The 17,441-nt window shown below is 41.9% G+C and overlaps 1 protein-coding gene across 2 annotated transcripts in view; it reads left to right on the top strand.

Annotated features, from left to right (window-relative positions):
* MKRN2 (makorin ring finger protein 2) overlaps window positions 1-17,441 on the top strand; it is a 27,866-nt gene extending 10,425 nt beyond the window's left edge. For both annotated transcript variants that reach the window (XM_072989713.2, XM_078385405.1), the window contains exons 5-8: window positions 1,334-1,548; window positions 2,598-2,708; window positions 10,755-10,899; window positions 17,084-17,441. In XM_072989713.2, the coding sequence (XP_072845814.2) occupies window positions 1,334-1,548; window positions 2,598-2,708; window positions 10,755-10,899; window positions 17,084-17,233 (621 nt within the window). In that variant the 3' untranslated portion in view covers window positions 17,234-17,441. The remainder of the gene's footprint in view (window positions 1-1,333; window positions 1,549-2,597; window positions 2,709-10,754; window positions 10,900-17,083) is intronic.

Raw genomic sequence — 17,441 nt, 5'->3', positions numbered from 1 at the left:
ATGGACTTAGTCCTGGTATAATCGGACGGATTTTCTCTTCTGAAGACCACTCGTCTCTTCCTTCTCTGATATTCCCAGCTAATCTCTTTCCTGGTACCTTATAAGCAAATGTGCCTTCTTTAACTACTGGTAAGTCATCTGTTGTTTCCTCAAATACAGAGACCTTTTCTGTATCTGTAGATGTGTTTCCTTCCTCGGTTGTGAAAAACACATCTACTCTCTCTCTGTCATCCCTTTGATTTTTCCTCTCTCTCCCTCCTAACTGCTCCAACGGTTCGCGTTCCCCGCGCCTCCCTATCCCTCTCTCGTGCGCGCTCTTCTGCACGCCTTTTCTCTCGCCTTTCCTTGCGCCTTTCTCTCTGCCTCTCGCTCCTCCGCGCGATTTATCTCCTTTTCTTCCTCCTCGCGTGCATCACTCGCTTGATCTTTTCCCTGTTCTACTTCTGTCTCCTTTCCTGCTGTTATTCCTTTTGATTGTTCTGTGTCCTGTTCGCGAGGGAACGGCTCACTCTGCTCTGACCTCACAACTGTGCCGTTCTCAAGCTTGAAGACAAATATTGTACATATTTTGCAGTTCACCACCACTGAAGTTTTTCTTCCCTCCATAGTCCCTGTTACCTTTTTGCTTTCTTCTGTTTGTTTAGGAGTGCCCTTTCCTTTGTCTTGTTGGCCTTAAAGATGCTGGAAAAGTCCATTAATATATAACTATATCCAGAAACCAAAAAAATTGTTTGAGGTTTCTCCTTTAGCTTCCCTTGTCAAACTCCTGTTAGCTCTCCCTGTTTCCTCGCTGTGGTCACTGACTCCCAGGGCTCACTCACTCTCAGTTTTATTCCTCTACTGCTCTCTGTTAGGAGGCAACAAACTGAAGGAGTTATGAGAAAGCAATTTAAGCAGTTCCATCTCTGGCCTTAAACATAACAGTGAACTAGCCTGATTTTGAATGATTTTTTTCTTTTATTTTCTTCATCATTTCAATGTATTGTAAATTGCTTTGCTAAGCAAAAACTTCCTTCAGATAAATAAATGCATCAATACTATGAGATTTAGTTTGTTTTATTAGCAAGGAAACCTTACTGTAGTCAGTCTAAAAGTTTGGGGTAGTTGTTTTTTGGAAGACTCTGGTATGCAAGGATACATCTCCTTCCCGGTTGGTTTTTTTTTAAAAAAAACTTTGTCATTTTGGCTGCTATCCTGTATCTGTTTTCTGGGCATAAGCACCACTGACGTTAAGGGGCCACATATACTTGTATTGTAACAGCACCAGGATGTAAAATTGCAATGGCTTATCCCATTGCCTTTCAACGTGGTGGACTTTTCTTTCTATGCCTAGATGTGCATGGCTGCCTTCGAACATGAGATGGAGAAGGCCTTTGCCATTCAGGCAAGTCAGGACAAAGTATGTAGTATCTGCATGGAAGTGGTGTATGACAAGCCCTCAGCCTCGGAAAGAAGATTTGGCATCCTGTCCAACTGCAACCACACCTACTGTTTGTCCTGCATCCGGCAGTGGAGGGGAGTGAAGCAGTTTGAGAATCCCATCATAAAGTGAGTTTCTCTCCAATTGTTCCTGTTTTTTTAGAGCCCAAGGTCAATGGAGTAGGTAAAATATTTTGCTTGTAGTATTGTGTTATTTTTTTCTGAATTGAAGATCATTATAGAACATTTCAAAATAAAAAACGTTTCCCTTTGTATCTGTAGTTGCTGTTTTTGCTGTGGCCGTCATAGTTTCCAAAGATTTTGTTACCTTTCGGTCCCAAGTAGCTGCAGTTGCTTAAGTGATAAGTGTGAAATGGCAGTGAAAAAGTTTTCCTGAATCTGCCGATCTCCCTTCAGGTCCTGGTAGGGGAGAGAGAAGGAGGAAGACACTTGCTCTCCTACCTCAAACTGCTGTGACTTCACAGACAGGGTTTGTTTGTTTGTTAGTTTATTACATTTTCACCCCGCCCCCCTAGACAGCATCGATTCAGGGCGGCTTACAAATATCAAAAAATCATAAAATATAATAAAACATATAAAATATAATAAAACATCATAACTAATATAGTGCGTTCAAGATGGGGAATCATAAACAAAGAGATGGAACTTGTAACTTTTCTGCCTCGTCTCCCTTGGTATTTATGGGTGTGTGAAGCATTAAATATTTATTGTATATGGGCAAATGTACATTCTGTTACTATGAAGCCTTTTGGCCAGTTAGAAATAACTTTACCCATGGGAAGGGCCTCTCAAACTTCAGTCTTTTCCTCTCTAACACTAGGGAGCCAGTGTTAGGCCAGCAGTCCCTGCTTAGCAGTGCCATTTCTTCCCTTGTTCTTAGGTTCTTAACCTTTGTCTTTACAGAAGGCATGTGGAAATTAACTGTGCAGCTCATAATTTTTTGAGGGACATTTTTCATTGTCCAATCTACACTCTGACATCTTGTTTTAAAAAGGGAAAGGCTGGATTGAATTACAAAGTGGGATAATTTAGACCTCACTGGATCTTGAGAAGTACTGTACAAGGATGTTGCATTTTAGGAAGTCTGTTCTGTTTTTGAATTGGGTGTGGCAGCATCTTCCCCACAAGATAAACGTGCTCTTTTTTTTCCATTCAAGGTCCTGTCCAGAATGTCGTGTGATCTCAGAATTTGTGATTCCTAGTGTCTACTGGGTAGAAGACCAGACCAAAAAGAATGAGCTGATTGAAGCATTTAAGCAGGGAGTGGGGTAAGTATGTGCATAATAGATAAGAGAACTGAAGTTTCTACTCTTGGCTAAATGTAGATCAGTATATACTATCTTGTGCAGAATTTGTCTTTGACAAGTCGTTAAATGCACTAAGAGACTAAATGTTCTGCCAACCAACTTAATATAATAATTGTTGGAATTAATTACTTGTTTCATGATATAACTATAAAAGACTTTGTCAAGAATTTGAGGACAGATCTGCTCTGGCTTCTGATGGGTATGTGTGTGTTTTCAAAGCACACAAGCTGTTGTGAGCAAGCTTTAGGTATGCATTCCTGTAGCTCTGCTTTTTAATCAATAAACTCTGGTCTCTACAAACAATAGATTGTTATGCCAACTGTTGGGCCCATTCTAGTTATCTAGATCAAGTACCAAAAACAATGAGGGGGTTGTGCAAGGCTTTGGCATCACCTAAACCTATTCCAGGCCAGATTGGAGTCTTAGCTCCTTGAACAATGCATCCAATCCTTCAGGTTTTGTTAGTTCTCATTAGGCAAAACCCAAAGAAACAATACAAAAAACAAGTACAAAGACATGTGGCACCTTAACAACTAACCATTTTCATGTAAGCTTTTATGGACACGTCCACTTCATCAGACATTCAGAGATAGAATGAAATGTATATGAAATACACTTTCACATTCTAAATGTTCATTGGTTACACACAGTAATTAGGTCTATGTTTGTTTTACAATCCTTTTGTAAAAATACAGTACTTCAGAAAGACAGAAAACAGACACCAGGTCTGAGCAGACATGAGAGCTGGGGCGGGGGGGGGCAAGAGGAGGGTTTGGGGAGATTGGAGATGCAGTAGAACCCCAAGAGGGGAAAGAAAGAATGAAAGAAGTTAGCAGGGAAGTCATGGGTTTTAATTTAGGGAATATAGACCTTAGAGCCTTTTGATGAGAGAGAGGTTTGGTAGTTGTGAAGAAAATGGCAGTGGCAGTGGATAGCAGTAGAGGTTTTATGTTTGGTAACGGCTAAAGAAACCTAGGCTTATATTCAGTCCATTTCTATGGGTGTCCCATCATGCACATAGATTTTATCTCAGCTGTTTCCCTCTGTATTCTTGATTTGTAATGATTCTGTTCTAAAATAGTGACTTTTAAATCTTACACAGAGTAACCTGGTAGAGTGAAATGGACAGAAACATTTTTTCTGTGTATTGTAGTTACTGATTTGTGGCTGTTGATCCGTTTTCATAGAGGTTGTCCTCTTTGTCCTATGCAGAATGCAGAGGGGCATTGTTGGCAAAAGATGGCATAGATCACATTAGCTGAAGAACATGTGAAACTTCCTTTGGTATTGTGTGTGGCATTGTTAGGTCCCATGATTGTGTTGCCAGAATAGATGTGTGAGGGCAGAGTTGGCATCTGGTTCTTTGGCAAGGTGTAGTCCCCCTGCCTGTATTGTTGTTTTGTGGTCTATTGTACGTGAGTATTTGCCTAAGGTTGGAGTATCTGTAGGCAAGTATGGGTCTCCCACCAAGGGCTTTGGAGACTGAAGTGTTCTTATCAAGGATGGATTGGAGATCACTTCGGATGCATGTGAGTGTGCTGAGTTGCGGACTGTAAGTGACAACTAGCAGTGTTCTGTCATTTTGTCTCCTGGGTCTGTCGTGCAATAAGTTACTTCTAGGTATGTGTCTTACTTTGTAGTGGGTATTGTAATATGAGGAGTGCATGTTGTAGATCCTTGAGTTTGGAGTTTCTGCCCTGAGGGTCAGAGTAGATATGATAGTATCTAAGGGCTTGACTATACACGATGGATTTTGTTATGTATGGGAAGCTGAAAGAGTGCAAATACAGTAGGTGTAATTGATTAATGGGTTTCCCATATATCATGGTGCTAAGATGTCCATGTTGTAGTCTTGCAGTGGTGCCTAGAAAATGCACCTGTTGCATAGTTTGTTCCAGGGTGAGGTTGATGTTTGGGTGAAAGCTGTTGAAATCTTGGTGGCATTTTTCTAGGAATTCCTTTCCATGGATCCAGATCGAAAGAAATGTCATCAGTGTACCTCAGATAGAGGAGTGGCTTTTGGGTGCAGCATTTGAGAAAGTTTTGTTCCATATGTTTGCATATTGTGAAGCCATGTGGCTGCCCGTTGCAGTTCCATTGAATCGGAGATAGGTTTTATTGTCAAAGGTGAAATAGCTGTGTGTGAGTATAAAGTTACAGATAGTAGTGATTATGCGTGTTTTGGATGGTTTTTGTGGTAGCTTATAGTCTCTTTTTGTGTGGGATGTTGGTTTAGAGGGCCTCTACATCCATTGTAGATGGTGTTGCCAGGAAAGTTGTGTGTGGACTGGTTTCCTTAGGAAGTCTGTGGTATCTCTTTACGTAACTAGGTGCATTGCTGGCATAAGGTTTGAGGGTGGAGTCCCAAGTACCCCGACTGTGATGATGTTGATGCTTGATACAGTGGGTCCTTCCAGGGTTTCCTGGTTTGTGTATTTTCAGTAGAAGGTTGCTGGTTGATAGTCTTGTGCTCTGTTCAGCAGGATTTGTTCACATATGTCTCCGGGGAGGTCGTTCAGGAGGTTCTGTAATTCTTGTTGGTATTTGGTGGTTGGGTCTGTGGTTAGGGGCTAGTAAAATTTAGTGTTGGACAATTGTCTCTCACCCTCCTGTGTGTAGTTTGATTTGTCCATGACAACCACAGCACCACCCTTGTCAGCTTATTTGATCACTATATTGGGATTAGTTCTGAGGCTGTGAATCATTCTTTGTTTGGGTGAGGTTCTATGTTAAGTCTGGTTTCTTTTTTTATTATCTCAGTTCAGGTGCGGTGATGAAAGTACTCAAGATAAAGGTCAAGTTCTTTGTTTCAAACTTCTGGGGGAGTCCCCATGGAGTTTTTCTTTTTGTGGTGTTGTGACATAGGTGTGACAATATATAATTCCTCCTCCTCCTGTTGGGATATTTCTCACCCATTTTCCCCCCAAGGTTTTGTTTTGCTAACATTCCTGTGCTTGCCACAGTTACACTTCACACAACCTCAAAACAAAAGAGACTGTTGACAGAAGAAAGAGGCCTTTTCTTTCTTGCTTTCTATCATGTTCTATTACGTTTAAGAGGAGGAGATATGCTATGGAAATCTCTGAGAACATGTTGTTAAGGAATCTCTGCCACTATGTCTTTTGAAGAATGCAATCTTGTTGTATTCGCAAAGGCTTTTACGGCCGGGATCGAATCACCCATCTACAGAAAAAGACAAAAGCCCATCTCACAGCCATAAATACTCCACTCCCAAGCCAACTACACCAGAGCACAGAGTGCTGTCCTCTGAAGATGCCGGCCACAGAGACTGGCGAAACGTTAGGAAGAACAACCTTCAGAACATGGCCAAAGAGCCCGAAAAACCCACAACAACAAAATCTTGTTGCCTTACCCTTAAGACACTTCTATAGAACTTGGCCCTCTTAATGAAGTTCCTGTTTTTTAATTACTTGTAAATTGAGGCTTCAAATTGATAATGCAGTGTGAGACCACTAAACATTATAAAAACCAAATTCTCTAGAAATGTGGGGAGGCTTTGATTTTTTTTTCTATATTTTGGCTTTCAGTCAAATGTCAAACCTCATCATTTCCCTACCTAGTTTTTTTAAAACTTAAAAAAATCTTTATGTTAATTTTTTAAAATGCATAATTCCTTTGCGAGGGAAATATATTTAAACAGTTTCTAATTCAGGGCAAGGGAGAAATGTTTGTCTCGCTGTTTGGGTCAATAACATCTATTAGCTGACCACCTGACCACCTTATCTACCTCCTGAGAAATCTATACGTAGGGCTGGGAGCAACAGTTAGAACTGGATATGGAACAACTCCGGGAGGCAGTAGAAGATAGGAGGGCCTGGCGTGCTCTGGTCCATGGGGTCATGAAGAGTCGGACACGACTAAATGACTAAACGAAATGACGATGGAACAACTAATTGATTGAAAATTGGGAAAGGAGTACTACAAGGCTGTATATTGTCCCCCTGCTTATTTAACTTATATGCAGAATACATCATTCAAAAGGCAGGACTGGATGAATCCCAAACCGGAATTAAGATTGCCGGAAGAAATACAACAACCTCTGATATGCAGATGATGGCAGAAAGTGAAAAAGAATTAAAGTACCTCTTAATGAGGGTAAAAGAGGAGAGCACAAAAAATGGTCTGAAGCTCGACATCAAAACAAACTAAAATCATGGCCACTGGTCCCATCACCTCCTGGCAAATAGAAGGGGGAGATATGGAGGCAGCGACAGATTTTACCTTCTTGGGCTCCATGATCACTGCAGATGGTGACAGCAGCCATGAAATTAAAAGACGCCTGCTTCTCGGGGGGGAGGAAAGTGATGACAAACCTAGATAGAATCTTAAAAAACAGAGACCTCACCTTGCCGACAAAGGTCCGCATAGTCAAAGCTATGGTTTTTCCAGTAGTGATGTATGGAAGTGAGAGCTGGACCATAAAGAAGGCTGACCGCCAAAGAATTGATGCTTTTGAATTGTGGCGCTGGAAGAGACTCTTGAGAGTCCCCTGGACTGCAAAGAGAAGAAACCTATCCATTTTGAAGGAAATCAACCCCGAGTGCTCACTGGAAGGACAGATCCTGAAGCTGAGGCTCCATACATTGGCCATCTCATGAGAAGAGAAGACTCTGGAAAAGACCCTGATGTTGGGAAAGTGTGAAGGCAAGAGGAGAAGGGGACGACAGAGGACGAGATGGTTGGACAATGTCACTGAAGCTACCAACATGAATTTGACCCAACTCCGGGAGGCAGTGGAAGACAGGAGGGCCTGGCGTGCTCTGGTCCATGGGGTCACGAAGAGTCAGACACAACTTAACAACTAAACAACAAGCCAGAGATCACGGGAGGATACAGGATGGAAGTTGGGAAAGTCCATGAAACACAAAATGTTGACCGAATGAACCCTTAGACATTTTCAGACCCAGGCAGTTGTGAGCAGACAATGAAAACTGAGGTCAATTGTCTTTAGTTCTGCATTAGCATACAGTGAGCTGTGTGTGTAGGCGTCCTTCAGTCTCGAGAGACTATGGTAACATGCTCTGAATAGACGTCTTGGAACAGCGTCTAGGGTGCCTGAGGAGGACAATTCAAGAGTGGCAGTCCCTTTCACACTGAAGATAAGTGCAATCTCTCCCCTGTCCAGCTCTCTGATTTTGCTGGTTTCGGGACTGCCTCTTTGCCTCGGCCTGCTGAACAAGTGACTCTTCTGATTGGGAGAGGCCATGATGCACTGCCTGCCTCCAGGCTGAACGCCCAGATGTCAAGGTTTCCCATCTGTTGAGGTCCATTCCTAAGGCCTTCAAATCCCACTTGTAGATATCCTTATATCACAGCTGTGGTCTCCCTCTGGGGCGCTTTCTCTGCACTAATTCTCCATACAGGAGATCTTTTGGAATCCAACCAACAGCCATTCTCACGACATATCTGAGCCAACATAGACATCATAGTTTCAGTAATGTATACATGCTAAAAATTCCAGCTTTTTCTAGGACTACTCAATTTGGAACTTTGTTCTACCAGCTGATACCAAAAATGTGTCAGAGACAACGCATATGGACATGTTCAATTTCCTCTCCTGCTGTGCACAAGGGTCCAGGATTCACTGCAGTACAGGAATGTACTCAGGACATAGGCTCTACAGACCTGGATCTTGGTAGAGAGAGAGTGTCGGAGATCATTGAGCCAAGGTACACAAAATCATGAACAACCTCCAGTTCTTGTGTAGAAATGGTAATAGAGGGAGGTGAGTCCACGCCCTGGCCCATGACTTGTGTTTTCTTCAGGCTGATTGTTAATCCAAAATCCTGGCAGGCCTTAACTAAAACGGTTAATATGTTGTTGGAGCTCTTCAGCAAAATAGGCAACAACAGCTGTATCATCAGTGAAGTGAAGTCTTTCATGCATTTCATCTGGACTTCGGTCTTCGCTCTCAATCTAGGGAAATGAAAGAGCTTTCCATCTGATTTAGTCTGGAGATAGACCCCTTCTGTTGCAGTTCCAAAAGTGGGCTTCTGCATGACAGCAAAAAGATCCCAGAGTCGGCGTGAGGACACAGCCCCGTTTGACTCTACTGTACTTTGGATGTCAAAGGGATCTGATGTTGAGCCATCAAAAACTACAGTGCCCTTCATTTCCTCATGAAAATACCTGATGATGTTAAGGAGCCACGGTGGACATCCAATTTTAGGAAGCATTTTAAAAAGGCCGTCCCTGCTAACCAAATCAAAGGCCTTTGTAAGATCTATCAAGGCCACAAAGAGTGGCTATCGTTGTTCCCTACATTTATCCTGCAACTGTCTGAGGGAGAATACTATGTCAATGGTGGATCCATTAGCTCGAAATCCACACTATGTTTCTGGATAGACTGTGTACATACCCTATTAATCTATCTAGCATTTTGCTAAATGCTTGTTATATTTAACAAAATGTCAGCTCTGTGATTCTGTGACCTTCACTGTTGGCCTCTAAAAGGTCCTGTGTGTGTTTCTGAGAAGACTAAGCTTTTGCTATTTACATTACTGTTGCTCAGTGTTTATGCTTATCAGTCACATCAAGCATGTGCTACTAATATATATAGAGCTGAAATCTGCAGCTGCTGTTGAGAAGGAGCAGCTTGGGCTTCTGCTGCTCTGCTCTTGCATCTAAAGCAATAAATCATTTATTCTCTGGAAATCAAAGGGTGACAACTCCAAAACAGACTACAAGAGGGGGAAGAAAGCATTTAAGCAGTAATCCTCCTGACCTATAAATGTTTGCTCTATAGTATTTGTGGACAAGTCTACATAAATCACTTTGAATTTCTGGAGATGAGTAAAGTCTGATAGGAAATATACAAACATTATCAGTTTTGTAATTTTTTTACTTCATTTGTTCCTACCTCTCCTGACATGGAGCCATGGTGGAATTTTAATATCTTCGACCATCTGCATGGTAGACTCTGGGCTTCTTGAGAGAGTGCCCCTGCTAATTATGCTTTGAATCCAACAGCAGTCTTCATGTCAGAGTGCCAGAGTAATGCATAATGGAAAGTCTGGAAAAGAATCTTTGTCTTGTATCAGCGAAGTGTCTACAATGATATGATTGGGAAATTTTGTCAAAAATAAAATGGAAGCCATTGGAAAGAGCAGAGATCTAAGACACTGTGATCTCTTTCCATTTGACACCTGTTTATTTCCTCTGACACAGAATTAAACCACAAAGGACAACTTATTTATTTATTTATATTATTTAACTTATATGCCACCCACACTATCCAAAGGTCTCTGGGCGGCTTACAATAATTTAAATACAATGAAAAGATAAAAAGATAAAACAATTAAAATATAATTACAAAATAGAATTGGCAGCTTGAGTTGCATTAGGAGAGCCCTCTCCTGTCTTTTCATTAAGAATTGTAAATCTTTAATAAAAATTACATTCCCTATTTAGGCTTCTTAATAAGTTCAAGTTTTTTTTCTACATGTAATTGTAAAAACAGTATCCCTGGAATTTCATGTCTGTGTCATGATTTTTTTGTAAATGTGTGTGTGTGTGTGTGTGTGTGTGTGTGTGTGTGTGTGTATGTATGTATGTATGTATGTATGTATGTATGTATGTGCACATGCACACATATACTGTATATATATTTATATTCAGTATAAAAACAACTGTCATTTCAATTTCAAATAACTATCAGCCTGTCTCTAAACAATGATAACTATATCCCAGAATGGCCAGCTTTTACAGACCGGGAGGGAAGGCCTGCAGACATGCTTTTCAAGGAGAGCCATCTGTGGAACCACCATCCTAAATTTTGCTCAAAAGGTCCCTCAAACTGTCTAGGTAAAGGAGTCATTTCTGCCCCCCCCCCCACCAATCCTGTTTTAGACTAGTGGGAACTTTTTCCAAAATCAAAAGGACCACTTTTATATTCTTTGTTACTACATGCTTAGTTTGATCAAACTGTAATATCTGTATATTGGTGTAAATGAACACAATGTGTGTATGTGCTCTCTTCTGTTCCAGGAGAAAGGCCTGCAAGTATTTTGAGCAGGGTAAGGGAACCTGTCCCTTTGGGGGAAGGTGTCTATACCTCCATGCCTACCCAGATGGGAGGCGGGCTGAGCCAGAGAAACCTCGTAAACAACTGAGCTCTGAGGGGACCGTCCGGGTAAGAAAACTGGCATCAATATGATCTACTCCAGTCATGAGGACTCGCTCTCAGCTAAACAGTAGTGCAAAGCTTCATGCCCTGATACATTCTCTCACAGGAAAAGTCAAGTGACAGCCTTTCATTTGTGTTCAGAATTATCTATTTTAGTATAGCTAGTAAACAGGGCATTTTAGCAAAGCTCCCATTTTACAGAAACCTGATTCTATTTATCTCATAGTAAGTGCTGAATATCTCCTTCAGTATCTAGTACTTTCCATTTCAGAGTCAAGTTTTCATAGCATTTTAACACACACACACTTTAACATACATGAATATACATGCAGATTTTTGCCTAGTGACTGTAGTTTTAAATAGCCACAATAATTACATATTTATATAGTTAGCTCGTGTATATAAGTAATCTCTCTTTTTTTAAGTTCCATGGTGGACAACTGTACTTTAATAATTGTACAGCTGTGCTTACAACTCTCAGCTGTAATCTCAACATTAGCTGTCAGAGCAGTGCAGAGACTTGCTCAGGATTGCTACAGCTGCAGCACTTGCCAATACAACAAGCATAGGGGCTTGCGACAAACGACTTGGGACCTCTTGGCCTTAGACCTCAAGGTTTTGCTATGCTATGATACCCCAGTTTGTGATTTCCACCTGATTTGAAGGGTGTGAGGTGGCCCCATGTAGCTGTCCTGGTGTTTTTACCCTTTTACCTTCTTTGTTCAGAGTGTCAGTGCATTTTATCCTGTACCTTCGTCAGCATAGCCTCATCCTCTTGTGCACTGCTGTCCTGTAAGAGCCTTTACCACTCTTTCTTACCTACTTCATCCTAATGGTTACTCTCCTTTTTTAAAAAATGATGAATCTATTTCTCAAAAAGCAGTTTTAATCTCATCTGTTAACATGGCACTCAAACCGGAATTGCCAAAATGGACACGATGGACACTCAGTAGCGTTTTGCTAAAAACGTAAATTGTCAGAATGGGCACTGGTTTGCAGAGCCACGTTCAGACCACTAGAGGGTGTGAAAATTTAGTTAGTGGGTGGCTGTTTTAGACATACAGTAGGAAGATTAGAACCGTCTACGTCTTTGTCAAAGGGTGGCACGGCTAGAACTGACCTTTTGCAAGTAACTGCAAGGCTCTCTTCTGAGCCGTATAGGAAAAATGGTGAGAGTTCTTTGGTCCTTTGTGATGAACTGTAGCATAGGTTCTTCACCTGTGGTCTCCGGACCACCAGGGATCCACGATTCCTTCACAGGAGAACCGCAGAGCCTTGACACCACGCAAGGGCAAAGCCCACAAAGGGACTCCTTTTTTCCATCAGTGAACCACTTCTCACCCTAACACAAAGCAATTATCAAGGATTTTTTTTTTTTTGGACAAATGAAAGTGGTAGTGAGCACAAGAACTCAAAAACTGCCAAGCATCCACTTGTCTACTATCTCCAAAGCTCTAGGTTTTTTTAAATGCAAAAATACTTTGAATGTGCCTAATAAAACTGCATGCTAATTCACTGGAGACACAGTACTTGTCTCTTTCTGGAAGACAGTCGCTGTGTCACTAAAATTATGCAGGGATAAAGTGGATAGAGGGAAGCTGTTTTCCCTGTCACGCGATACCAGAAAGCTTGACTAGATGGGCCCTTGGCCTGATCCCGCAGGGCTGTTCTTGCGATCTTTAAAGCAAGTTCCTTTCTTGTCTCCTCAAAGAAAATGTGTGTATTTATTGTTTCTGTGTCCTTTCATTGCCCTCTAAACATCTTCATTCCTGGGCTATGAAGTTGCAGCAATATATCTTTTTGGAACAGTCTTGGGGGTAAGCATGTTCAACACATGCTCCATTTCTAGGAAAGTCAGAATGTTTCACTTTAGAAAGACCTTTGAGGATCAGTGTTTCTGCAACCTGGATTCCTTCCAATTTAAAACATCTTTCTAAAAATTATATATAAAACAGATCAAATAAATTGAAATACATACATACATATATACATATATATATACATATTTTATACATACATACATACATACATATATATATATATAATTTTTGGAAAGGTTTTTTTAATTTCGATATAATATATTTAAGATTTATATATATATATATATCCTGGAGGCATCCAAGATCCAAGCATTGGCATCAGCTTGACCTAATCCTCACTAGACGTTCCAGCCTTCCTAGTATTACGATCACACGCAGTTACCAGAGTGCTGATTGTGATACTGATCACTCCCTGGTGTGTAGTAGAGTAAAACTACGAACAAAGAGAGTATATCACACGAAAAAGGAAGGAAGACCACGTATTGACATCAGCAAGACTTGCGATGAAAGAAAAGTGAAGGAATTTACCCAAGCACTTGAGGAAGCCCTTCCAGGTCCGGCTGATGCAAATGCATCTGAACGATGGGAACACTTCAAGAACACTGTCTATAACACCGCCTTGTCCACCTTTGGCAAGAAGACCAAAAAGATGGCTGACTGGTTCGAAGCCCATTCAGAGGAGTTAATGCCAGCCATCGAGGATAAGAGAAGAGCTCTAGCAGCATACAAAGCCTGTCCTAGCGAGTACAACTTGCAAGCTCTTCGAGCTGCTCGCAGTCAAGCCCAACAGGCTGCCAGGAGATGCTCCAATGATTATTGGCTCCAGCTCTGCTCTCAGATACAGCTAGCAGCGGACACAGGTAACATCAAAGGAATGTATGACGGTATCAAGCAGGCCTTAGGTCCAATACAGAAGAAATCTGCTCCCCTGAAGTCTGCTACAGGTGTGCTCATCCAGGACCGAGCACAGCAGATGGAACGCTGGGTACAGCACTACTCTGAGCTATATTCCAGAGAGAATGTAGTAACCGAAGAAGCATTAAATAACATTGAGTGCCTGCCTGTCTTGGAAGAGCTGGACAACGAACCAACCCTAGCAGAAATAAAAGCGGCCTTGGATTCCCTCGCCTCCGGCAAGGCACCTGGAAAGGATAACATCCCTGCTGAAGTGCTGAAATGCGGTAAGGAGATCATCACCACCGAACTGTATGAAATCTCTTGTCTCTGCTGGAGGGAAGGTGGAGTACCACAGGACATGAAGGATGCAAACATCGTCACATTGTACAAGAACAAAGGAGACAGGGGTGACTGCAATAACTACCGTGGCATCTCTCTTCTTAGTGTGGTAGGGAAGCTGCTTGCCCGTGTTGTGCTGAAGAGGCTCCAGGTGCTTGCAGATAGAGTCTATCCAGAATCACAGTGCGGATTTCGAGCTAATAGATCCACCACTGACATGGTATTCTCCCTCCGACAGCTGCAGGAGAAATGTAGGGAACAACAACAGCCACTCTTAGTGGCCTTCATAGACCTTACAAAAGCATTTGATCTGGTTAGCAGGGATGGCCTTTTTAAAATACTTCCCAAGATTGGATGTCCACCGCGTCTCCTTAACATCATCAGATCTTTCCATGAGGGAATGAAAGGCACTGTAGTTTTTGACGGCTCAACATCAGACCCCTTTGACATCCAAAGCGGAGTGAAACAGGGCTGTGTCCTCGCACCAACACTTTTTGGGATCTTTTTTGCTGTCATGCTGAAGCATGCCTTTGGAGCTGCAACCGAGGGCGTCTATCTCCGGACTAGATCAGATGGAAAGCTCTTTAATCTCTCTAGATTGAGAGCGAAGACCAAAGTCCAACTGAAATGCATGCGGGACTTCCTCTTCGCAGATGATGCAGCCATTGTTGCCCACTCTGCTGAAGACCTCCAACAACTCATGAATCATTTCAGCAAGGCCTGCCAAGACTTTGGACTAACAATCAGCCTGAAGAAAACACAAGTCATGGGCCAGGGCGTGGACTCACCTCCCTCTATTACCATCTCCACACAAGAATTGGAGGTTGTTCATGACTTTGTGTACCTCGGCTCAACCATCTCTGACACCCTCTCTCTAGATGTCGAGCTGGATAAACGCATTGGGAAAGCAGCCACCATGTTCTCTAGACTCACAAAGAGAGTATGGCTCAATAAGAAGCTGACGACACATACGAAGATTCAGGTTTATAGAGCCTGTGTTCTAAGCACACTCTTGTACTGCAGTGAGTCCTGGACCCTTTGTGCACGGCAGGAGAGGAAGCTGAACACCTTCCATATGCGTTGCCTCCGACGGATTTTTGGTATCACCTGGCAGGACAAAGTTCCAAACAGAGCAGTCCTAGAACAAGCTGGAATCTTCAGCATGAATACATTACTGAAACAGCGACGTCTACGTTGGCTTGGGCACATCGTGAGAATGGCTGATGGTCGGATTCCAAAGGATCTCCTCTATGGAGAATTAGTGCAGGGAAAGCGCCCCAGAGGGAGACCACAACTGCGATACAAGGACATCTGCAAGCGAGATCTGAAGGCCTTAGGAATAGACCTCAACAGATGGGAAACCCTGACATCTGACCGTTCAGCCTGGAGGCAGGCAGTGCATCACGGCCTCTTCCAATTTGAAGAGACTCTTGCCCAGCAGGCCGAGGCAAAGAGGAAGTCACATAAGCAGCAAAACCAGGGAGCCGGACAGGGGACAGACTGGGTTTGTCTTCAGTGTGGAAGGGACTGTCACTCTCGAATCGGCCTTCTCAGCCACACTAGGCGCTGTTCCAAGCCCTCCATACAGAGCACGCTACCATAGTCTTTCGAGACTGAAGGATGCCTAACATATATATATATATATATATATATATATATATATATATATATATATATATATATATATATATATATATATATATATATATATATATATATATATATATATATATATATATATATATATATATATATATATATATATATATATATATATATATATATTCAAGGTATTTCAGTTTAATTGATCTGTTTAAAATCTTGAGGATGTTTAAGTTTGCTTGTTTTCAGCACCTGGGCAGGGCATGAACAGTTTTACTTTCAAAAAATTGCAACCTGAAATCCCTTTGCCCAATATCTCCCAAATTTGTCACACAGCAGGAGTAGACTGTCTTCTACATCTGTACCAAATTTAGTTCTGATCTAAAGTCCAGTTACAAAGCTACATTTTTTTTGTTTGGACTGCCCCCATTTTTAGAATTGCCTTGTAGAATGTTGATTTACTCTGGCCAGCATAACATCTATGCACTCTCGTGCAATAATGCCGCCTAGAGTGGTCTTTTAGGCCAGATGGGTGGGGTATAAAATAAATGCAAAAAATACCAGGTGCAGTTGTGTCACTGTGAGGCATAACACACTAAGCCACTATAATGTACTATTGTAGTACCTCATGATATTCTCACTATATTTTGCTAGTCCCTATAAGAGACAACGAGGAATGGAATGGGCACAATAGACACTGCTAGCAGGACATGGCCACTAGACATGCCCATCTGAACATCAGTTGAAGATTGATCTCATGCACATCAAATCAGTTCTGCTGTTCAACAGTGCTCCCAGTGTTTCTAGGTATAAAGTGCTCAGACGTGCTTTACCAGTCTGTCATGCTCTGGAACCGTGCAACTTCCCCAGGCCACACAGATGGCAGGGCACATAGCACCATTAGCCACACCTGTTCCAGGTAACTTTAGCTGGCCTCTCTCCCAGAGGTAGAATGAGGATTAAAACCCCAGCACCTGGCTTGACAGGCAGGTGCTCCAAGCCACTGAGCTATAGCAGCATGTGGACATAAGGTCATATAAAATAAAAGCCAAGGTCCAGGCACAGCCCATAAATCCAGCATAAGCTCTCAGTAGAATATCGTCCATTGTTATGTTCCCAGCAAAAAGAATTCAGTAGCAGATGGTGCCAAAGAAATCTGCCTGTCAAAGTAGCTAATGGTATACTAGATGATCTGAACTGCTATGAGTTGGGTTGCTGTACACCTGCTAACACATTTGAGACATTTCATATTCCCCAGGTGCATGTCACTCTGCAGTAGAGTGCCCTTTACCTGACAAGAATAAAGCATGTTGCAATTACAATATGTAGGATGACATTCCATTTAGAAGCACTCCTGCTGCCCGCAATTTTTTTATTTCAGTGACAGGAAAACTTGCCCGTGAGCTTGATTTATCCTAGCCAGGCCACTGGATAAATGAGCATTTAAAAGCAATGTTTCCTCCTGTCTGACTTAAGTCAATATTTCTGAAATAAGTGTCCTTAATAGAGGTTACATGTCTTTTTTTTAACAGTTCCTTAATTCTGTTCGTCTCTGGGATTTTATTGAAGACCGAGAAACCAGGACACTACCAGTTGCCACTGGCATCGATGATGTAGCTGAGATTGGAGAGCTTTTTATGAATCTTTCTGGAACAGATGCTGGATCTACTGCTCCTCCCTAGAATGCCATAAGATTGCTTCCATCTTTTCTGTAGTGCTTCTTCTGTTTTTTAAATAACTTTGTACTGTTTACCATAATATTAGAATTACTGTGCTGTGGAGATTGAGATCATGGTGAAATCTAAAACAAGTCTGTCACTGTAGAGAAAAGACATTGAAGCATAATAAAGAGTGCTTGAATAAAAATTATAGATACCAACACAGATAAAA

Source organism: Pogona vitticeps, chromosome 2, assembly GCF_051106095.1.
Source record: "Pogona vitticeps strain Pit_001003342236 chromosome 2, PviZW2.1, whole genome shotgun sequence".
NCBI lineage: Eukaryota > Metazoa > Chordata > Lepidosauria > Squamata > Agamidae > Pogona > Pogona vitticeps.
This window is presented reverse-complemented; position numbering and strand designations above follow the sequence as displayed.